Below are 23,007 nucleotides of genomic sequence, written 5' to 3'. Positions count from 1 at the left end.
CAGCCACAGCTGTTTCTCTCTCGGTTTCTTTCTTTTTTTTTTTTTTTTTTTTTTTTTTTTTTTTTTTTTTTTTTTTTTTTTTTTTTTTTATTTTTTTTTTTTTTTTTTTTTTACGATTTTCAGGTCTTTGTGTTCATTGAGAAGCTATTATATTTTGTTAAGAAAGTGGAAAAAAAAAAAAAGAGGCTCGTGCCTTTGTAAAGAAACAAAATAAAGTTTGTACTTTGTTTTTTAGAAGCTCTGCCCCGGCATTACTTCCGTGGGGTCTGGGTTCGGGGGGCGGGTTCAGGATGCGCTGGGCGGTGCCGGTGCCTGGCTCACCTGCTCCGTGCTGGGGGGGCTCGGGCCGGTTCTAATTACGCCTCTCAGCCGGGGGTAGGGGGAGTCAGGATTTCCGTGCCCCAGGGGGTGGGAACCCTGGTCCGCTGCGTCTCCCCAGGGCTTTGAGGACAGCCATCTCCTCCCATGGCTTTTGGGGGGCACCGCTGTGGCTGTGGGTCCCTACGTCTCCCACCCGCGGTGCCTGGGTTAGGGTTAAGGTTAGGGTTAACCTGGCAAGGGATCCCGCATCCCCGCTGTGCCCCCCGCCCGGCACAGCCCCCGGCTCCGCACCGTTATCCCCGTCCCCACCGCCCTCTGCGCTTTCAGCCTTCGCGGGCGGGGGGTCCTCCTCGGATGTCCCCGGGACGCTGCGCAGTGGCTGCGCCCATCCTTGGGGACCCTATTGGCAGTGCCACGGTGCCGGCCCCTCCCCGACGCCGGCACCGCGGCGCTGCCGCCCCGATCCCGGCTGCGGGCCCCCGGCGGCAGCGGCAGCGGCATGTGCGCAGGGCTGAGCCGACAGCCGGCAGCCCGGCCCCCGGCCCGGCGTATAAATAGGGGCGGCGAGCGGCGGAGAGCTCCTGGCAGCCACCATGAAGCGCCTCAACCTGCTGTGCTGCTGCGTGGCCTCGCTCCTGCTCCTCGGCACGGCAGGTACCCGCGGGGCTGGGGTTGCTTATGGGGCTGGGGGTGCCTGTGGGGCTGCAGGTGCCCAGTTGGAGCTACAGGTGCCCGTGGAGCTGTGGGTGTCCATGAGGTTGTACGTGCCTGTTGGAGCTGTTGGTGCTTTTTGGGGCTGTGGGTGCCCAAAGGACTGGAGGTTCCTATGGGGCTTCATGTGCCCACAGAGCTCTTGGTGCTTTATGGGGCTGTGGGTGCCCATAGGGCTGTGGGTACCCAGTGTGCCCAGCCTGGCCCCCAGGGTGGGTGCCCCCAGCAGGACGTGCTGGCACCCCCAAAACATGTAGGGACACAGGGAGCTGAGGCAGCGTGTGGCCAGGAGGGGCTGGCAGGGATGTGGGTTGGGGTCCCTGCTCTGCACCCAATGTGAGCACAGGGGCTGTGCTGCAGCCGGGGTGCTGGGGGCAGCGTCACACACGGGTGCTGGCACAGCTCGGTGCTGCCGGGCTGCAGCCCCTTGCGTGGGGGCTGCTGGGCTCCAGGGTGCCTAGCACGGGACCCCCACCCACCGAGGGTCTGGCAAGCGTTGGGGTGACCTCCAGACCCTGCTGCACTCCCGGCCCCGTGGCGTCCCCTGGGGCACCGCCGTTACCCTTGTTTGCCCTTGAGTTAATTTGGGCCGGTTCGCTGCCTGGCCGGGCTCGGGCGGCCGCGCTGCCGGGGGGCAGCTAAGTATGGAAACAGCCGTGTAAGGGGACACTGCGCTCCTGCGGCCGCCTGGCCCCCGCGCCACCACGGCCCCGCGTGCGGGCACCCGCAGCTGCTGCCTTCTCGCAGCCCGGCACCCCCGGCCCAGTGCAGTTTTAGCCTTTTAAGGGCATCTTTTACCGTTCTGGTGAATAAAAGGGGATTGGGGCGAGGGACGCGTACCGCCGGTGGCTGGGTGACCTCTGTGGATGAGACAAGTGTGATGGAGGGGTCCTCTCTGGGCACGGCTGGTGGCCCTACAAGGTGCTGGGGAAGGGTGACCGCAGGACACGGCGACCAGCCCGGCTGGTGCTGGGTTCACCCTGGTGCTGTGGGGTGCAATGGCAGCTCCATGGGACCGGTGGTCTGCCAGATGGGTTGGGCAGAGCCGGGCTCGTGGACGTGCTCCCTGCTGTCTGCCAACTAACCCCATGACCCCGGCTGCCGCTGCCATCTTGAAGGCTGTCACTACACGCTGGTTTGGAGCTGCTGGGGACCTGTCACCACTCCCAAGGGTGGGAAGGGCCCATGGCCCACGTGGCCGGGCCTGGCAGAGCTCCCCGCCGTGGACCTTGCCCACCTCCAGCTGGGCAAGGAGCTGAGGGAAACCCTGGCACACTTGTGTCCTTCTGCAGCGAGTGCTGAGGGTGTCACGGGGCTGGCACAGAGCCCTGCCTGTGGCAGCGAGCGTGGCCACCACCCCTGGTGCCCCGGGACTCCCCGTCCTGCCTCGGCCCAGGATGTGCCACCTTGGGGCAGGCTGCGTCATCGCGTCCTTGCGGCATCTTGGGGTGATTCCCCATCACCCAGAGTGGAGCCTTGAGGTGGAGCCCACCTCAGAAGTGCTGTCTGGAAATGTCTGCTGGAAAGTGTCATCTCGTGGTGGGTTCCACCAACCTTGAGGTGCCCCACATCTCCCGGGACATAGCACCCTGCCATGTTCCCCCCACCTGGGATATGTCACCTCGGGGTGAGCTCCATCACCACGTCCTCATGGCATCTTGAGGTGATCCCATCACCCAGGACATGTCACTTTGACATGGGCTCTCACTTTGGGGCAGGCCTCAGCTCACAGGATATGACACCTTGAGGTGAGCTCCTTCACCATGTGTCACCACCCCATGGGTGACCCCAGCTCTGCCACCCCAGGCTCCCCCCCACCTCCATCCCATCCAGCTGCCCCCCAAGGGTACTGAGCTTCCCTGGAGCTGTGGGGTCACCGTACCCCAGACAAGGATCAGCACAACCGTGGGCACCACTGCTGTTTGGTGCACAGACATGGGGTGTGGGTTGCCACAGCTCTCAGTCCTTTGTGCCACCTACATCCCTGCCACATCCCCTTGCACAGTGGAGATCCGGATCCCCATGGGTACCCTAACTCTCTCCCACATTATGGGCCGAGCAAAGCAAGGCAGATATTGGGCACGCTGGTGCGATGAGACCCACATTCCCACCAAACTCAACGTTTCTGGGAGCACTCTTGGCATGCTGTGCAGGTGACATCCATCCAGGCAGGATGGATGGACGGGAAACCTCGTGTCCCCACCATGTCCCTGCTCGCAGACCTGCATGCTGCTTGCTGCACTGCGGGGGCTGAAATCCCAACCCAGGCAGTAGGTCTGAGGGTGAGCAAACCGCTCATAGAATCGCCCCATTCTTCGCATGGCAGTGGGTGCTGGCAGCTTGGCAGGGCTCCGCTGGGCTATTTTAAGCTGCAGGGACATTTCCCTTGTAAGTGATAGCCCGAGGAAGCTGGTGAGCTCGTGTGCTGGTGGAGGGGCCAGGGGAGTCTCCGAGTGGGCGCCCCGAGTCAGGCCTGGTGCTAACACCCATAGAAAAGTGCTGGTTTAGGGACCCAGCTGAATTTGGGTCCTTGTCCCACTGCTGGGTCTCAGTACCACCTGAACGATCCCAAAAGTTTAGGGATCATGCGGGACAAAGCATCAGCTGGCACCAAAATCCAAGCTGTTCTTCGCTGTCTGCTCACTTACAGACCCCAGCCTCCCATCTCACTTCTTCCTTCGCCACTTCCCTCATCTTTGTGCCATCTGCGAGCCGGCGGTCACGGGCTCAGGTTCTCCTCCAAGGCTCCGATAGGAACCCTGGGGCCAGCACCCTGTGGGAAGGCAGTCAGAAAACCACCCCGCGGAAACCATTCCCCATTTCCCTCTCTATATTTAGCAAGCCCCAGGCCTGGTTTTAATCGTTGAGGTTTCCTTGCCCTGCTTTCTTAATCAAAATATCATGCAGCTCTACCCCACTATTTATAGAAATCAACAGCCAATTTTCTTTTCCAGCTAAACTTGAAATCTCCACCACAAACCAGGTCAAGTTAGCCTGACAAATCTGTTTCCTATGTCCCTGCTGTGATCTGCGTAGATCAGACATCTCCTCCAGTGTGCAGGAAGCTTCCACACTGTGATTTCTCCTGCAAAACTGCTGGAAAAATGCCCCAGGGCTGTTGGGAGTGCATGGAGTGGGAAACTGAGGCATGGGCAGACTGGGCGGGGACGTCGGGTGACACGGGGTGTCTGCAGTGGGTCTGTGGTGTGGCCGCTGTCTTCTGTGGGAATCCCAGGAGGCGTTGGGTGGCTCCTCTAAGCCCAGCCGCGTTCCTGGCCCATCGCAGGACTTTGTCAGGACCAAGCACAGCCTTTAGGTTCAGTGCAGCCTCACTTCTGCTGAATAAGGAGAGGAGAGGCAGGCTAGGGGCTTCCTTGGGTCCAGTAAAAACTCCCCACAAGAAAATACATGTGTCTTTCTTTCATAGCAGCAAGATGTTCCTCTAAGTCAATGAGCTCCTTTGACCAGAACATCTCTTTGACCAGGCCTCATTAAAATAGCGATGGCAAGAAATACTGCTTTGGCAGTTGGGACCTGGCCTTGGCTTCCTTTCAACCCGTGCAGCTCCTCGCGCCCGTGTCCCCCTGGGTAGTGCCACCGTCACTGCTGTCACTGCTACTGCCACCAGGATGGGCACAGCTCCCAGAATGGATGTGCACCCCAGGGTGTGGGATCCCCCGGAGCCCCACTGGGAACGCAGGGGGAGAGCCAGGCTCATGGGAGATGGTGGCTGTCCCCTCTGTGGCTATTGATGGTGCCCATCTCGGAGCTTTCCCTTGGGTTGGGTTCCCATGCCTTGAGGAGCAGAACAGAAACTAGGCTGCCTTGGTTAATGCTGGCTTTTCAGCTTGGTTAATGTTGGCTTTTCTCCTTCCTCTGTGGTGTAAAACATGAGCAAGGAAGGGAGCCCCAATGCTGAGCACAGGGCAGTGGCAAAAGGCAAAGTCAGGGTTTGTGTGGGGCCCTGCACCCCTAAGGGCACGTGGTTCCCCCGGGGCATTCTGCGCCTCCCAGGGCACCTCTCCCACTGCAGAACTGCTGATCCCCCAAACAGCCACTGTCAGAAATAACTCCCTGCGTGCTGCCGGGGCTGAGATTCGGGCAGGGGAAGAAGGCGTGTGAAAAGCCATCCCCGCGGCGCCACGCACCGCCGTCCCCACACTCGGGGCTCCTATTTCTGCTGGAGGGGGAGAATGTCCTTCCCGGGGCCACCTGTGCCCATCTGTCCCTCCTGGCTGTCCCCAGCCCCGATGCCGTTCACAGAGGCAGTTGCTCTCCGTTCATTCTGGCGTTACTGTTCCATACAGCCCTGTGCAAGGAGGGAGGGAGGCATGGCAGTGGGGAAGGGACACGTGCATCATAGCCGTAGCATGGGGGAACCATCCTCATGCTTCCCATATTGGCTGCTGTGGCATCAGCACCGGTGTCCCATATCCCACCACTGGATTTCCATTGTGGTTGTGCCACAATTTGCTGTCACAGCAGGGGACAGGGCGGCTGTGTTCCCAGCCATGCAAGCCAGGGACCAAAGGTCCCGAAAGTGAGCGGATCGAGATCTTCTCTTCCACGCTGCTGGGCACAATGCAGGGTATGAACAAGGGGAGCCTTGATGTCACCGTACAACAGGTTTGCACATCACAGCTGTCCCATTCCATCCTCGGGTGCATGGGGCTGCAGGACGTCACCCTTGGCTGAGGGGCTGGGGATGAGCAAGTGAGTGAGGGTCTGGTGCTGCCCGTGCCCTGCCGAGCTGCTGCTCACCCCACTGTACAGTTGCTGGATGTATTTTTAGCCCACAGAAGACAGGAGAAGGGTGTTAAGCCCATAACCTTCGGCCCATTTAGCCTCCCAGTGCTCACCAGCCGGCCATCTGCAGATCAGCACAATTCGCCTTGTGATGGATTTGGAGACCATGTAGGGGAAACAGGAGGGAGAAGGAGAGGGAGAGGGGCTTTATGTAATTCCATGAAGGTCACGGGAAATAAAGCCCGTGGCAGGGAATATCCCAGTGCAAATGTGTGGCGAACATTTCCCTTCTCCCACAGGAGATGGCTCACAGCCGGGCACGGGGGATGCAGTGGGTCGCTGCTGGGGGACACATCCGTCCTCTGCATCCAAAGGGGACACGTGGAGATCCCTGGTGGGGTCTCCTCTGCTCAGCCTCTCCTCACCTGCCCTGACCCTCCCCAAACACCTGCCCTGGAAGCAGCACTTCCCTCTCAGCCCTTTGGCTCATTGGCTATTTTGGGGCCACGCTGAGAATATCCCTGTCCTCACCTGCCATGGGGACCCTCGGGGTGCAGGTGGGCAGAGCATGCCTCGTGCCAGCTCTCCCCTTTGGGCTGCTTGGAGGGTGGTTTGACACCCATGCCATCGTGCTGCCAAAGCAGTGGATGTCATGGCAAGCAGGGTCCTGTGTGTCCCTGGCACAGCACTAAGGTGTGGGATACTGTGTGCGAGGCTACAGGAGAGGGCTGGCTCCATGCCGTGTGCCATGCCTGAGCCGCTGGCCATGCCCACAGCCCAGGCAGCAGTGGCCTTGCTCCCGGTTGGCATCTGCTTTCCAGCTGGAGTACAAAGGCATTATTTTCCTCTGAAACACTTCCCTGGTATGCAGGCACTCGAGTTTTCAGGGGATTATTGAGACGAGCAGCAACTGTTTGTAACGGAGACAGTATAGCTGTTGATATTTTATTTTTGGCATCCGTTGACTAATGTTAAATTGCAGTCAGAGGCCTATGGAAAATACAGATGCCTGCTCCTGGCCCGCAGAACAAATTCATTGTGTTCCAGCCAGTTGCACGGAGTGGCAAATGTTTTCCTAATGAAGGGACACGCACAATAAATAGCTCCGTGCCCGCCGCGGGGTCAGGCCCCACACTGGGAAGGCAGAGCCCACCATGCCGTGTGGGGCTGGGGAGGACCCTTCCACCTGCCAAGCGCCCCAGGCCTTTCGCTCCCAGCTTTCAGAGCTCCCCATGCAGCTGGGTCCTCTCTCAGGGCCGCTTCGCCGCCCCGCAGAGCTTCTGCAGCACCCACAGGCTGCACAGTCATGGGTGGCTGTGGTGTGTGCGGCCATGGGGCCGCGTCCCCAATCTGGGCAGCGTCAGCGCTTCTGCCCGCAGAGCCCTCTTTGCACCCAGCTTCTTGCTATGGCCAGGACAGCGAGCTGGAGCCGGAGATGCTTTAGAAAGAGTTAAAGTCTTGGTGATGGCCTCAAAGCCTTCTCTTGCCCCCGCTGTCCCCCATGGCCACGGGTGGGCACGGGTGAGACTGACCGAGCTGTTCTCATCGTTTAGATGAAGATGTCGGCCATGCTGCCCAACGCCCCTCATCCGCCGCTCAGCCCCACATGGAGGAGGTGGCCGCCAATGGCAGCCCCAAGGAGGAGGATGATGGCGGAGCCGCCAACGCCTCTGTGCTCAGCACCACTGAGGGAGGTGGCGAGAGGGAGGAAGAGCTGAAGGCAGGCCTGAGTGAGGCCGCAGGGAAGGGCCAGGAGGGGCCTGACAGGGCGTCAACGAAGGACGCCATGTTGAGCGGCCCTGAAGTAGAGGGAGAGGCTGCCCCAGAGCCTGGCACACAATATGGCGGCCAGGAGGAGGAGGGCGACGCCAAGGAAGTGGCCTCAGAGGGAGAGAAAATGGAGCAGCCAAGAGTGTCTGCTCCCAAGGGAGGAGAGGAAGAGGACGAGCAGAGCTCAGAGGAAGATGATGAGCAGGGGGAGTCTGAGGAAGATGAAGACGGGAAGTCTGAGGAAGATGAAGGCAAAGGAGAGTCGGAGGAGGAGGGGGAGTCTGCAGAGGAGGGAGAGTCTGAGGAGGATGGTGCCAGCCCAGAGGGGCTGGAGGACAGAGCTGAAGGGACCGACAAGGAAGAGACTTCAGGGGAAAATGGCCACGGCAAGGCAGCAGCCAGTGGTGAGGGAGAGCAGAGGGATGGCCCTGCCAGCTGCCATCACCCACCCTGCGGGGACGTGGAGCCCGGCTCTGGCAGCAGCAGCCCAGCAGCAGCAGAAGACCCACCAACAGCTGTCAAAATCCCACCAGCAGAAGTGGAGAACCCTCCAGCAGCAGAAGACCCACCGGCAGCAGCGGGAGACCCCCCAGCAGACAAGGCACCACTAGCAGAAATGGAGAACCCAGCCAACCCCAGCGCCCGCCCCGCTGCTGCTGAGCCCTGGCGCAGGCAGATAGGTTGGAGTCTTTTTCTCTCCGTGTGCTGTAACATAGCGAGCAGAGGGCATCGAGAGTGACCTACTATCAAACCTGGCGGAGCTGAGCTTGGCACATTAAACTGCGCCTAATGCATGGCCCTCTCCTAATGCTTGTGCTTCCTGCGCCTGCCCTTAACCGCTGCACGGGTGGGCGGCCGTGCCGTGGGCAGCGATGGCGAGGTGGGAGCCCGCAGACGTCAGCGCTCGTTGCGGTGATACCGAGGTTGGCCGACATTTCCCTCACTGCACTTTAAGCCCATGACTCCTCTTCTCATCTGCAGACACGTATAAGAATCTCTCTTCCCTCCAATCCCTTTCAGCAGCTGCAAAGCTGTTAGAGGACATTTATCAGCCCGCAAGAGTTCACCCGGCTCTCTTGGCACACGGGCAGGACGCTGCCCAGGCTGGTGGGCCCCGTGTCCATCAGCCACTGGCCCTCAGCCCTTGCCATGTAGGGAAGATGCAAAGAGCTAATTCAGACCGCTGAACTGCTGAAGCGTTGCTCTGGCCGTGGGCAGGGCGTGTCCAATCAGCCAAAGGCAGCTAGCTTAGGAAAAGTGATCCCCCCTTCCATGTTTTACTAGAAATGCTTGCGGACTTTGGCCCGTAGGTAAGGCAGCAACCTTTGGACGCAGCTGATTCTTTTTTGCTTCCTTCCGTAACATCCAAGCTCAAAAAGTTTACCCTTGTGCTGAGAGGAAAACCCAGTTTGGTCTTGGTGGCTTTACTTGGCAAGTCAAGAGGTCCTCCTCAGCCCCCCAGCCTGAGGCTCAGCGTGGGGCTTGGCAGTGCCCCATAGCCCAGCCAGCGGGGCACGCGTCCTCATGGCCTCGTTCAACAGCCCCTGCAGGGTCCAGCCAATGGGGCCCTTGGTGCACCGGCTCTGCTAGCACATTTGGGTTGGGGACACTGGGGAATGTACCCAGGGCCACCTCCTGCCACACATTGCCAAGTCAAGGAGGCATGGACAGCTTGCGCCCATGGAGGGCTGCAGCCTGGCAGGACGCAGAGGTGGAGAGGCAGGAGAGAACCTTGCAAACCCTCACATCTCCAGCTTGACGTGTGATTTTTGAGGAGTGGATAGGGAGAGAGGCAGAGCAGAGTGCCCAAGGCCAAGGGGAGCTGCAGCTGTCGGGGAGCAGTGGGGTGGGCAGGGGCCCTGCGGGCAGCAGGTGCCGCAGCTCCCACCCAGCACTCCCCAGCACCCAAGAGCCCCTTCCAGGCACGTCCTTCGCATTCCCCACGGGCTCCAGCCCTCGCCTCTCCCTCACTGCCCCTCCTCGGAGCTGAGCAGTTGCCCACAGCGTTTCCCCCGGCAGCTCCAACCAAATCCCTTAGGAACATTTGGAAAACAGAATCCAAGCGGTGTGCCAAAGCCGGCAGGTGCCGGGCGCGGTGGGTTCGGGATGCGTGTGCTCCCCATCAACCTCTCCCCAGCACAGCTTGTGTGAGCACCCACGTTGTCCCCCGCTGTCAGCTCCCACCATAATGGGTCTCCCTGTCTTTCCCTCCAGAAGAGGTTGAGGATGCCAGTGAGCCCACCAAGCGTGACCGGTCCCACTTGGAGAGCACCCTCAAGCTGAACGAAGACAAACCTGCTGATGACTTCTCAGGTGAGGGGACACAGGCTGGCATCCAAGGGCATGTAAAGGCATACAACTGGGGGCCTGGTAGCTGGTGTATCAGCCCAAGCCAGCCACGCTGCTCCTGCCGCTCAGAGAAGCTTGGGGCAGCTTGTAACAAGGGGTTTTGATTTTTATTCTAATTATGAATTCTGGTTTATTCTTATCAGGCTTGGTTCTGCTGATCCCGTTGGCAGTCAGGACTAGAAAGGGAATGATAAATGTCTGGGAAATGCCTGCCACCAGGCCCCTGGGCACCGTGGTGGAGGGCTTTGGGGATTATGAGTGTTGAGTGCTAAACAGCATTAACAAGGGAGGTTCCTGCATCGGTTGCTGGCAAGTACAAGAGCAGCACAAATACCAGCGGGGTAGGGGCTTCAAGATGCGTGACTTGGATCAGTTTGGGCAAGATTTCTAGTGTGAGATGTGTCCCTTTATTTACAGCTGAGTCATCCTTGAGGTCTGCAGGGAATGTCCAGCTTCTTACCTAGAAGGGGTGCAAAGGGGGTGGACGGGGTTTGCCTGTCACCAACGTGTGTGCTTTTGCTCCTCCAGGAGTACTGCAGCGGCTGAGGAAGATCTACCACGCCTCCATCAAGCCCCTGGAGCAGTCCTACAGATACAATGAGCTGAGGCAGCATGAGATCACAGGTAATGCTGCGGGCACCGGGGTCTCCGGCACCGTCAGGTCATTGGGATGCATTCAGACAACAGCACAGAGAGCAGGTCATGGAAAGGCTCGGGTAGCTTGGCTTCCTCTACAGCTTCCCAAGAAGGCCATGAGCATGCTGGGCTTGGAGGACATGCCCTAGTGAACCAGCACCCAGAGGCGGGCATTCCTGCATCTGCCTTAGCTCATCTGCTGTCAGGACCATCTGTGTAGGCTGAACATTGAACTCTGCCTGCTTTGGGTCCTCCACCTGCTCAACATCAATGCCCTGTACCCATGCCAAGCAGAGATCATGGCCCAGCGAGACAGGCTTGGCAAGGAAGCTTAGGACATCTCAAGGCTGGGGTTGAGCTTCCTGGTGGCTGGAGCTGGCATCCTTCCTGCTCCATATGGGACACGGCCACGTGGGCAGGGTATCCCTCAAGCTCAAGTCTTCATTCATCCTGGGAGTTAGAGTTTCCACCCCTTGGCAACTGCAGACACTTTGGATCAGGTGAGCAGGTCCCTGTGGCCACAGACATTGGCTTGGGCTGAGCCCCACTGGTACACGTGTCCCTCCAGAAGAGGCAAGTGCAGCTCTGGCCCCAGGATGCTCACAGACCTGGAGGCTCTTCTGACCCGTTTGGCGTGAACAGCCACAGGCTGACATTGGCTCTAGTGATCCTGATGCCATGGTCCAGATGACTGGCTCCAGCCCAGTCCGAGGCCTCAGTGCACTGAGGTTAAGTCTCTGCTGAAGCCCCATCCCGAGCTGAGGCCAAGTACCCCTGTGCCTTGGATGCACACTCACATCACCCTCCTGCCAGGGTCCCTCCTAGCCCTGGGGTTCTGCTTCTCACCCTGGGTGCCCTCATGCCCTGGAGCAATGCCCACCCCTCCTGATGCAACAGGAGCACCTTGCACATGGCACTGACCTTCCCTCCACAGCTTTAATGGGTCCCATGTCTGTACGGGTGAACCCATGGGAAACACCCCCTGAGAGCAGAACCCTTGTTTTACAGGGGGCCCCATTTTAGCCCAAATGCCACTTGTAGGTCAGTGTCAGACTTCTGACCTCTTGTAGGCAGGCCAGTACATCCCTCAACCCAGCACAGAGGCAGCAGCAAGTACAGGAGACCCACGGGGCAGCAGGACAGGGTGGGGACAGGGCTGCAGAGTCCTCAGCACCAGCCCAGCTCCCACACCCTGGACACTGGCTACCATCCACTCACAGGGTTTGTGGGGTGGGTGGGTGTACGGCTCATACAACATGAGGCGTGCGCTGCTGCTCCTGCAGCCAGCTCTGTGTCGCTGCCTTTGCGCTGCCTGGGCCTGCCTCGCACTGCTTGCCATGTGGGAGGGCAGCTTGGGGTCACAGCAACCAGCACACGCTGCCAGCTCACCGTGGGGCACCGTGTTTAGGAGACCACTGGAGGTGGTGGGTTCTCAGCCTCTTACACTGTCTTTGCTGCTCACCTCCAGGGGATGCAGCCCTCAGCCCCAGCTCTCAGTGCACGGGTTGCTTCCTTGCTCAGGACATCTCAGTCCAATTTAGAGCCATCCCATGGCCAAGCAGCACCTGTCTGCTCCTTTCTGGGAGGGCACTGACAACTGCCTCCCCAGCCCCTGCTGAGAGCCCCTGGGACCCACCAAGCCTCATGCTTTATAAACCAGTGCCCCTCTCAAACCCAGCTCCCAAGCAGGGCTCATCAGGGGAGCTCTGGTGTTCCTCGCAGCCTCATCTCACACCACTGCCCCATAGCCTGTTCCTCCTCACCATGAGGAACAACCCCCAGTGCATCCTGCAGGCTGGCAGCTGCCCTGATTGGATCTCTGCACAAGTGCCCAGCACAGCCCACCATGCCCTGCTGTACAGGCGTGACCCAGAGCTGGTAACCTAAAGTCACAGCTTCCTGCCATAGGGACACTACACTGCCTACAGCCCCAGCTCAGCCATATGCAGCTGTGAGAGCCCTGGGCCACACTTCCTCTATCAGAGCTGCTTGTCCTACCACCCAACAACCCCAGCAGTTTGCCTGTTACACCCACTGATACAGCTTTTCCCAACCCCTCGTTAGCAGCATAATTAAAACAGCCTGCAGGTTAACAGGAGGGTTGGCTCGGGGAGTCCCTTTGGCTTTGTGAGGTGGGTGAGGATGTCATGTGGTAAGGTGAGCCCTAGCCCTGCCTATGGTCTGAAGGGGTTCTTGGTGTTGGGGGGGGGTGCCTGTGAACCAGCAGATGCCGTGAGCTGCCCCTGCAGGGAATCCCCTGTGGCATAGAGGGGGCACAGAGCTGCAGGCTGAGCTGGCTGGGAAGAGCAGGACAGCTGGGGGAGCAGCGGGGCAGCAGTGTCATGGAATATGCCTGACCTTTGGAAGTGTAAGCCAATATAGAGGGGTGCTGCCACGCTCTCCTTCGCCCCTCCATTACACGGCAGCCCTCCATTTTGTCTGCTTTCCTTTTAGCTCTGCTCCGTGTCGGCCCCAGCCAGGGGCTCCCTGCTGTGGCACTGAGCAAATGTCACCTGTCCCAAGGGAACCGCAGCAGGCACCGTGAGCCTGGCTGAGACGTGCTGGGGTGCCCCTGGTCTGAGCACACTGCAGAGTGTTTGCCCGCCCCGTGCTCCCAGCAGGGACATCCCATCCCGTGCCCAGTGCAGGATGTCTCTGCTCCGCCGTCGCGCTCACGTGCTGGTTCTGCTTGTGTGCTTGGTGATGGCTGGGCTGCTGTGCCGTGCCCACCCCTGGCCGAGGGCGCAGCCTGGCGATGGGCAGCTTGCTGCAGGGTGCACTACGGAGACCCTAACTGCTGTGTGTGTGCAGGGCAGCATGCCTGTGCGGGGAATGGCCTGCAGCTGCCGTCGCCAGGGATGGATGCACCCTCACCGCTGCGTGGTTGGGGCACGTGTCCGGGCTGCTGCTGTCTGGATCGGGCTTGTGCAGCTCTGTTGGCTTGGTGAACGCTGCCAGGGAAGGCAGTAGCTGAGCGGGGCAGGACTGGGCGCAGGGTATCGCCGGTGCAGCACTGCTGCCTGCGCCCAGGGCAGGCTGGGTTTGGAATCTCGTCCTGGTAGCTGCAGGTCTCGTTGCTCACAGACTGTAACTCCTTCTTTCCTGCTGGAAACGTGGCCGTCCGCTGCCTTGTCCCACCCACGAGAAGGCCAGGGCCGCTCTTCAGCTCCCTCTCCGGCCCGGGCCAGACCCAGGCAGCCGCATCCCTTCTTCGACTCACGGTACCTTTTCTCTCTCCCCGTGTCCCCTGCTAACAGCTTACCCCGGACGCACCCTGGGCTCCTCTGCCACAGGTTGGTATCGCTGCCTGTCCCCTGCATGCTGCCAGCGCTGCCTGAGCTCCTCAGCGGCCCCTTCCCCTTCACTCACCCCAGCAGAGCTGTGGCTCAGCCGCTCCCTGTCCCACAGCACCCGGCACAGCGCAGAGCTCAGCACCGCCGTGCTGCCTGCCCGCAGCACTCCCCACCTCCCCTGGGCTTTTAAACCTTCCCCTCGTGGGCTAAGCCTCGGGAAGGCGTCAGCTCCCCGATGCACGACCCAAAGGCTTTCGTGGTGGACCTGCGGGTCCGTCTCACACCCGCGGGAGCAGAGCGGAGAGCCCACCCTGCGGGGCGGTGTCTTCCCACCCTTCGCCCTGCTACGTGCAGAAACTTCCCCGAATGCCTCCCCTTGATCCCCCCCGGCTGCAGTTTAAGCCCATGACCCGGCAGCAGCTGTCCCAGTAACACCGCCCGGCCCCTGCGCGGCGGCCTCAGCCCTCCCGGGAGCTGGAGCTGGCTGCTGGCCCGTGCCGTGCCCAGCTGAGCCGCCCGGCCCCGGCAGGAACGCCCGCAGGAGCGGGGCTGGGAGGGAGGCCAAGAAGCGCTGCCCTTCCCCTGCGTCCCCGCTGCAACGTACTGCGGCAAAAGGACGGGGAAATCCCAACTCGTGCCCGGCCCCGCAGCCCCTGCCCTGCGGTGCTGCCCGAGCAGGCTCCTCCGTACCGACACAGCAGAGCCCTGGTGCAGCCCTGGGGTTGCCGGCTCGCTGTCGTGTCAGCGTGCAGGCAGCGGGGAGCAGTGTAGATAAATACAGCGTGTCAGATAGCTGCGTTATCTGCGCCTCTCGCCGCGCAGGCACACATGCGTACACGCTGCTGCCTGTGTGGGTGTGCACACGCGGGGGGTGAATGCACGACACAGAGGTGAGAATCCACGTGTGACTTTCCCTGCATCCGTGGGGGTGTGTGTGTGTGTGTGCACAGACCCGTGGCTGCTGCAGGTTCACGTGCACTGTCCCTGCCCTGGCGGTGGGGCTGGCAGTGTCTGGGCACAGGGGTGGGGTAGCAGGGGGTGATGCTGGGAGAGCCTGCCCAGGGGCTTGAACCCACCCTGTTTGAGTGGGGCAGGGCACGTGGGGCAATCTGAGTGAGGAGAGGAGGGAGGCTTTGTCCTTGTCCTCTGCTTCGTCTTGGGATGGGTCATCCTTGCCCCATGGGCTGAGCCATCCCTGAGCGCTTCTGCTGGGCTGGAGCATGAGGAGGGGGATCCCAGCCCTAAGGCATCAGGGCTCCCTCCTGAGGGCAGCCTGGCCTTGGAAGCAACGTGGAAAAACTTCCCCAAAAGCCACTGCTGTAGAAAACAGTCCCTCTGTGACAGAGGGAAGCAGTTCTCTGCCCTCCCCTTCAGGGTAGCAGCCCTCCCACCAGGGGCAACAATGCTCCAGGACATGGGTTAAGGGCAAGAACAGACCCTGCAGAGGGAGGGGAGCCCTCCTGGCTCTGTTCACTGGGTGCTTTGTGATTCTCAGCATGCTTTGTACTCCAGAAACCCATCGGTTTAGAGAAGTGGCTGCTGTGTTTTAAGCAGAACCACGGATGAAATGCAGAGGGCTACATGGGTCCCCTAGTTGCACGCAGGGCTCAATCTTGTACTGGTGTGAGGTCTGCAGAAGCCACCAGGATTAGTTGGGATGAGTTGGAATGAGCTGAGATGAACACGTTGTTCAGTGTGAGCTAGGCTGGGCTGGGAGCAAGCAGCCACTTGGTGGCTGGAGAGAGCTGCGTGGCGGAGCCGCTGTCATCATGCGCAGGAGCCGGCAGATGCCCGAGCCCTTTTTCCCCTGGCAGTCCCATCAGGGTGATAGTAAACCCGTACAGGAGGGGCACAGTGCAGGACACAGCAGGGCAGCAGGCCAGACCAGCACCGGCAGGGTGGGAGACACGCTTTGCTCCTTGTTCCCATGCCCAGGGCAGCAGCAAGGAGAGACCCTTCATGGGGTGACATCCTCCAGGCCCAGCAGCTTTCCAAAGCAAGGCAGGAGATAGGCTGGGTGAGCTGCTAGAGACCCACAGAGGGGCTGCCTGCCTTGGCACAGCCGCTTTGCCTCCCTGGCACATGAGGATGGCACCTGGAGGAGCCCCACGGTCCATGCAGTGAAGCTGGAACTCGCTGGCTCCAGCCTGCACGCTGCCACACCTGGCCGGGAACCTGTTACGAAACAGTATGTGGGGACCCGCCTCAAACCTTTGGCACAACATCACAGGGGATAATCACAATAATAATCCGAAACCCAATTAAAGCCAGCAAGCGAACAGAGCAGCAGCGATACAGCGGCACAGAGGAATAATTAATAAGAAAAGCCCAAGGTTTCAACACTTGTTTTTATCCCTCATGGGAACAGAAAGACAGATCCCAAATGTTCCAGGGAGGCAGAAGTGGGCAGGCTGCGTGTTTGCTGGCAGAGGCAGCAGGAGGGGCTGGGTCTGACTGCCCTGGCTTGGGGCTGTGCTCCCACCGCAGGGCTCTGGCTGGTGCAGCCCCACAGCTCATGGAACGAGCAGGGCTCAGGGCCGGCAGGATGCCCTGTCCTGGACAAGGGGTTAAGCTGTGTGGCTGCAGGCTGTGCCCCATGGAGAGACATCCCCAGCCCGTTCCTTTCTCCAGCGATGCTGTGGGGGCTGTTGGATGGGTTGGGTGCCAAGCTGCTATGCGATGCCCTCCACCACCCATGGGAGTGAGAGCTCAGCATCATGTTGGCTTCGGGGCTCCCTTGACATGGAGACGGGTGCTCTGTCTGCTGGCGAGGTTCCGTGCTCCTGCCTGGCTGGTGGCGTGGTCCCTGGGAATGAAGCGGGTACAGGGAAAGCTGCCAGAAATGGGATCTCACCCCTTCTGTTTTCATTTCCAATTCTGTTCTGATTTGGGCTTGCAGCACGCTCCCTGAATACAGCCTGGGGGCTGGCACAGCCTGGGGGCTGCTCTGGTGCAGGCAGAACCATGCCCAGAACCACGGGGGCTTGGTGGGGCTGGGCAGCATGGGCACAGGCTGATGGTGCCAGTCAGCCCCAGCACCCCCTGGAGCAGGGGCGGGTCCTAGGCAGATATCACACGTGGGAACAGGTCCTCATGGGCCCCATGGCAGCCCTCATCTGTGCTCTCTGAGCCTCTCAGCAAGCTTCAGGGTAGAATGGGACTGGTTAAATTCTCCTCCCACCTTTCCCCAAGCACAGAGCAGGGTTGTTGGTTGAGCTTGCCTTCCCTGTGCTGGGCTGGAGCCCTGCACCCTTCAAACACCCCAGCTCCTTTTGCACGAGGCATCTACCTGACCGCAGCATGACCACGTCCCTTGCATGCCCAGTGCTTTGTGGCACCTGCTCTCCAAAACTACCCCTGCCGCCAGCCCTGCGCTCAACCAGCTGAACTCAAACTGAGCCGAGACCATCACTAAAGGACCTTCCAGCCGTTCTGTAGTCTAAGGGACAAAGCTCAGAGCAGGGCAAACAGGGTTTGATCTCACTGCAGTGCCATGGCTCAGTGTGACCAAGCAGCTGCAGCGGTGCTGGGAGAGCAGCCCCGAGGGCAGACAGCTCTCCGAGGCCTTCATCGCCGCGCTGCTCAGATGGGATGCTCATTATGGCAGGGAGTGCACGGCACACAGCGGCCATGGCCATTGTTTCTTCACTTCCTCTTGTTATTTCCCCTCTCTGCAGATGGGGAGATCACTTCCAAGCCGATGGTGCTATTCCTGGGACCGTGGAGCGTTGGCAAATCCTCCATGATAAATTACCTCCTGGGGCTGGACGACACTCCCTACCAGCTCTACACAGGTACCTCGCTCACCGCAGCCCCCCACCCTGTGGGGGGGGCTTCTCCCTGTGCCACATCCCTGTCCTGTAGCACAGGGCTCACCAGCCCCGTGAGTGAGCAGCAGTCATAGCAAGAGTGCCTCGCCTCTTCTCCCCATCCTTCCTCACCAGGAACAAATGCACTCAACCTCCCAGGAGAAAATCCCAGTTGTCTCTGCTCCCACCCACGTCATCTTGTACCCTGGGAGCTGAGTGGAAGGTGCTTCTCCAGGGCACCTCTCTCAGCCAAGCCACCTCCAGAAGGACCGGTCCCCACCGAAAACAGCCTTGCTGTCACATTCCCCAGAGCTTTGGCAAGAATGTTATGGCCCTGACTCCCACATTCCCCCAGCATCTCTTGCCAAGCAAGGAATGCTTCCAAAATCCCCACCTGTCCTGGGCCAGTCCCTGCGAAGTCCAGTGCCTGGCGTGGATTTCACATCTCTGCTGCTCCTCTTGTGCTGTACAGGGGCAGAACCCACCACCTCTGAATTCACCGTCATCATGCACGGCCCCAAGCTGAAGACCATCGAGGGCATTGTGATGGCTGCTGACAGTGCACGCTCCTTCTCGCCCCTGGAGAAGTTTGGGCAGAACTTCTTGGAGAAGCTGATTGGAATAGAGGTGCCCCACAAACTCCTGGAGCGAGTCACCTTTGTGGACACACCAGGCATCATTGAAAACCGCAAGCAGCAAGAACGAGGTAGGGGTGTTCTGCCTTCACCTAAAGGGCTGCAGGAAGGGTGCTGTTATGATGTAGGATAGCCAAGATAACTGAGACACACTGAGGAAGAGCCCTGGGCTACAGCAGGGGTCTTTTCCTGCATTGTGGGGATCGACAGAAGTCGGTCTGCCCACAGCTCCATCCTTGGCCTTGGGCACCTCCAGGGATGGGGCACCCACACGTCTCTGGGCAGCCTGTGCTGGAGCCTCACCGCCCTCTGAGTAAAGAATTTCTGCAAATATCTGACCCAAATTTCACCTCTTTTAGTTTAAAGCCATACTACCCAGTCCTGTCACTATCGGACTATAAAAAAAGTTGGTCTAGATCATTTATATAAGCTCACTTGACGTACTGGAAATCCACTACGAGGTCTCCCTGGAGAGAAAGGCCTGCAGGTGAGGCTGAGGGAGGCATGCAGTCGCAGGCTCAGACACAGGGACGAGCTTGCATGCCAAGAAACTCTGAAGTGTTTTAGCACATAAGAAAGAGTTTCTGTGCTGCATGAGAAGTCTTCTCTGAAGAGAGGGTGTGAGACTGCAGGCACATAGTCTGTCTATCTGGTCTGAAGGGACTCCCCCTGTGCTGGCCATTTCTGCTGGATTTCTCTTTCCTCTCCCCAAGGTTACCCGTTCAACGACGTGTGCCAGTGGTTCATCGACAGAGCTGATCTCATCTTCGTTGTCTTTGACCCTACGAAGCTGGACGTGGGCCTGGAGCTGGAGATGCTGTTCCGCCAGCTGAAGGGCCGCGAGTCTCAGATCCGAATCATCTTGAACAAAGCCGACAGCCTGGCTACCCAGGAGCTCATGAGAGTCTACGGGGCCTTGTTCTGGAGCCTGGCTCCTCTCATCAACGTCACGGAGCCGCCCAGGGTGTACGTCAGCTCCTTCTGGCCCCACGAGTACCACCCGGATACCCACAAAGACCTGTTCCTCAAAGAAGAGATATCGCTCCTGGAAGATCTCAACCAGGTGATTGAGAACAGGATGGAAAATAAGATTGCCTTCATACGCCAGCACGCCATCCGGGTGCGCATCCACGCCCTGTTGGTCGATCGCTACCTGCAGACCTACAAGGACAAAATGACCTTCTTTAGCGATGGAGAACTGGTGTTCAGAGACATTGTGGAAGATCCTGACAAGTTCTTTATTTTTAAGTCCATTCTGGCAAAGACCAATGTCAGCAAATTTGACCTCCCCAACCGCGAGGCTTACAAGGACTTCTTCGGCATCAACCCCATCACCAGTTTTAAGCTGCTGTCTCAGCAGTGTTCCTACATGGGAGGGTGCTACTTGGAGAAGATCGAGAAGGCCATCACTCGCGAGCTTCCCGATCTCCTGGGAAGCATCGGCCTGGGGAAGAAGCCCAACGTTCTCTCCTGCGACGTCACTGGTTGTGGCGAAACCCCAAAGAATCGCTACAAGAAACCGTAAGGTGTTCTGTAACATAAGCAGCCTCGTGTTCCTACTGGTGAATGAGCTTATGTCTTATCTGTCCAAGAAGCCATGGTTTGTTAACCCTTTGAGTGCCACACTGGCAAAGGCTACTGTACGATGAGGACCTTGAGTCATTGACATCAATGGCAGGGGAAGATGGGTGGGCATAAGAAAGAGAATAAAAACTGTGAATTCCTGACATTTTATCTTTGTTCTTTTGCGTAGAAGGCAATGTTTAGGCTGTAAGTATGAGAAATGTGTGGTGAGATAGAACTGTAGATGCTTCTTCACTGGTGCCAAGGTGGGCGAACAGGAGTTTCAACCTGTGCAGACGTGAAGCTGGCAGGGAGCAAGAATGAGGGCACGGCGTGAGAGCACAGGGGACAGCGGTGACACAGAAACCTGGGGCATCAGCAGGAGCCCTGGGGCACAGCACAAACATCCTGAAAATCCCTGCAAATATTGATCCTGGTTTTCCTTCCAAGACTTTTAGGTTGCCTGGTGGAGTTCTCCTTTCACGTAACAGCCGAGCTTAACTTGATTCTGCAGCCTTCACCTGGATGTGAGCTGTAAGAAGGGATTCGGTCCGTCCTGCTGCGTGTTTGCAGGGGCATTCGTGGCTCCAGATGGATTGTCGTGATGAGATTTGCAAGTCCATGTCGGAGCAAGAAGTGGTCTGGAAAGGAGCTGCTGGAACCAGGCGAGTTGTGCTGGAGGAATGAGGACAGCACCCAAATCACAGCGACCTGCAAGGGCTGTGAGCAAGCTCTTCCCTCCCCAGGCCAGCACAGAGACGAGGCACTAGTGCCCGCTCCTGCCATTAACCTCAAAATCCACACTGGCAAGCAAAGCCTGAGCATCAGCAGGGCTCAGAGGGTTAATAGTTAGGCAGTTTGACCTTTTTCAGTCCATGTTGAGTGTTTTCTCCGAGTCCCCCACGTTTTTGTGCTCTGTGGAGGGAAGCAGGAATGGAGGATCACCAGCCGCGTCCTTTTCCCCTCTGCTGACGTGTTCTCCCCAGGACAGTCCAGGCAGGTTTCTGCAGCTTGTTCTCCAGACTTCACCCACATTAGCCGTGATTTTCTTGGCTCATCTCTGCACATCGGCACTCAGTCCCGGCAGCCACGGGGCAGTGAGCATTGCTTTGAGCAGGTGACGTTCCCCTGGGAGCTGACCTTGAAACCCAGCAGCGAAGGCTGGGAGATTGTGGCTGGTGCTGAGCCCAGTGCAAGCCACCAAGAGGCAGACCTGGATGGAGGCTGGTGCCTTTGAGCACACCAGCAACCTGCCGAAGGACCACCGCTAACACTGCTCTCCAGGAAAGCTCTGGTGCTGAAGGACTCACCCTGGGTAGGAACAAGAAGACGTGAAGGTGCCGGGTGAGGCAAGAAAAAGGCAAAGGGAACGAATGAGGGAAAGAGAATGACGGACATGGAAGGCTCTGGTGTGATGAGAAGGGTGTGAAGGGCAGCACCCATTGTCTCCCCTTGGCCCATGGGATGTTGGTGCAGAGGGAAGGTCCATGGGGCTCCACGTCCCTGGGCACGGGGGCTGGGTGCTGCCAAGAGGTCCCTTGAGCCGAGCTGGGTTTGTGGGACACCACCCAGGGACTTCCCATGCTCCCTGGCTCTGCGTGGTGGTAGGACTGGAGCTGGACTGGTTACCATGAGACATCTCCACATCCAGGCGTGGGAAGGGGCATGTCTGATGGGAGGGGACTGGAGGTAACGAGTGAAGGCAAGGAGAGGAGTCGGAGAACGCAGCCAGGATAGCCCGGAGAGAAGTGATGCACTCATGAGTCAGTGCTGCGAGGTCTCCAACCTGCCCAGAGCTGCTGCCTCCCTTCACTCTGTTCCTTTTTCCTTCTGTTACATGATCCCATTGCTCATCGTCGTCCCTCTCTGTCTCACCCACTCTTTCTCGCCTCTCAATCTCCTTGGCCAGGTGAATTTGCATGGTTTTCTTAGGAGCTAATGGAGTAGAAACACTGACAGAAATGTGCTGATATTGTTGCTGTTCCTGCCTGTGCGTTGTTGTCACGGTAAGCAACGCGCATAGAAGCAAACTTTCTATTTGCAAGTGCTGCATTGTGCCATCTCTTTCTCTGCTGTCTTTGTCCCTCCAGAGCTGGTGGGTTCTATCTGGGGTGCCCCATAAGGAGCCCAACCTCTCCCTATGGCCATGGGCCCAAAGGCAGCATTACTCTGCTCTCAGGATGCTCCCATCCTTCTTCCAGCTCCTTTCCTTTTCTCCTTCCCTTTTGCTCCAGCTTTTCTTCAGCACTCATTGCCTTCTCTCCCATTTACGCCCCTCCCTCCCTCTCTCCTTCTCACCATCCACGCACCCTGTGCACCCCCTGGTGCGAGGGTCCCAGATGGGGCTCCTCTGTGATGGCCAGTGCCTCTCCCCAGTAGGGCACTTTGGGGTTCCCTCCCCCACACAATGCCCCACGCAGCACCCCACGTGAGAGCGATGGCAGCAGTGGCCCAGTGCCAGAGACAGCCTTGGCCCTGTGCTGATGGGGCAGGTGACACTGAGCTGGTCCCAGCTGTGGGACCGATCAGCCCAGCCCCTCTCAGCTGCATTAGGGGAGCACTGGGAGCTGGGGAAGGGGAGCGGGGAGACCTTGGTGTTTTGCTTGAAAACCCCAAGCCCTTATGTCCCCAGCACCGGGGCTGCAGGCATCCATCCTGAGAGGATGCTGGACAGGCACTGTGGGAGTGGCACAGTTGGGGCACAGGGCCTGTGTAGATGCCCATGATCATGCGCATTTGGATGAAACTGTCAGTTTGAACATCAGCCTGTCTAATAAATCCTGGTCTTTTCCAAACTCACTCCCCATGGATGCCTGCTTAGTTTTTCTCACTGCTGTTGTGTGAGGAAGGGTTCGGCAGGGGAAGGGGACAGCAGGGGCTATGCTTCCTCCCCATGGGCTAGGAGGAGCGTATTCTGACCCACAGAGGGTCCCCCAAGTATGGGGTCCCCCCACTGTCCCCATCACAAAGCCCAGGGACACGTGTGAGCAGCCAACACCTTGCATGGCCATGGCTTCTGCCTCTGGAGCACTGCATTGGTGCCCAACCTGCCTGGGGACCTGCTGCTGGCTCTGTCTGCGTGTCCTTCCAGCGATCTGTCTAGCTCGCTGATCAGAACGGGTTGCTGCAGGAAAGCTGGAGGAGGAGGAGGAACGTCTCGCTCAGCCGTGGCTT

The 23,007-nt window shown here is 59.0% G+C and overlaps 2 protein-coding genes across 3 annotated transcripts in view; both read left to right on the top strand.

The window, feature by feature from the left end:
* The window catches only part of TFAP4 (transcription factor AP-4), an 8,983-nt gene extending 8,104 nt beyond the window's left edge, over window positions 1-879 (top strand). Inside the window, exon 7 of the mRNA XM_021411762.1 lies at window positions 649-879. Coding sequence (XP_021267437.1) covers window positions 649-879 — 231 coding nt within the window. The remainder of the gene's footprint in view (window positions 1-648) is intronic.
* On the top strand, window positions 915-22,632 carry SRL (sarcalumenin). 2 transcript variants are annotated; one of them, XM_021412011.1, is made up of 6 exons: window positions 915-975; window positions 9,763-9,861; window positions 10,426-10,521; window positions 17,504-17,620; window positions 18,108-18,341; window positions 18,984-22,632. In XM_021412011.1, the coding sequence occupies exons 1-6, from the start codon at window positions 915-917 to the stop codon at window positions 19,793-19,795; spliced, it is 1,419 nt and encodes a 472-aa protein (XP_021267686.1). In that variant the 3' UTR covers window positions 19,796-22,632. The 2 variants fall into 2 exon arrangements, with proteins under 2 accessions (XP_021267686.1, XP_021267687.1); XM_021412012.1 differs by lacking the exons at window positions 915-975; window positions 9,763-9,861; window positions 10,426-10,521 and adding an exon at window positions 12,639-12,690.

The sequence above is a fragment of the Numida meleagris genome, chromosome 13 (genome assembly GCF_002078875.1).
Source record: "Numida meleagris isolate 19003 breed g44 Domestic line chromosome 13, NumMel1.0, whole genome shotgun sequence".
Taxonomy (NCBI): Eukaryota; Metazoa; Chordata; class Aves; order Galliformes; family Numididae; genus Numida; species Numida meleagris.
Note: the sequence above shows the minus strand (reverse complement) of the source record. Positions and strands in the feature narration are given on the sequence as shown.

Bases quoted from the DNA above. Each gene is read 5' to 3' on its own strand.
- SRL (XM_021412011.1), top strand. From the start codon at position 915: ATGAAGCGCCTCAACCTGCTGTGCTGCTGCGTGGCCTCGCTCCTGCTC. The intron at 10,522-17,503 runs GTAATGCTGCGG...CCCTCTCTGCAG, and splicing joins GAGGCAGCATGAGATCACAG to ATGGGGAGATCACTTCCAAG. The intron at 18,342-18,983 runs GTAGGGGTGTTC...CCTCTCCCCAAG, and splicing joins CCGCAAGCAGCAAGAACGAG to GTTACCCGTTCAACGACGTG.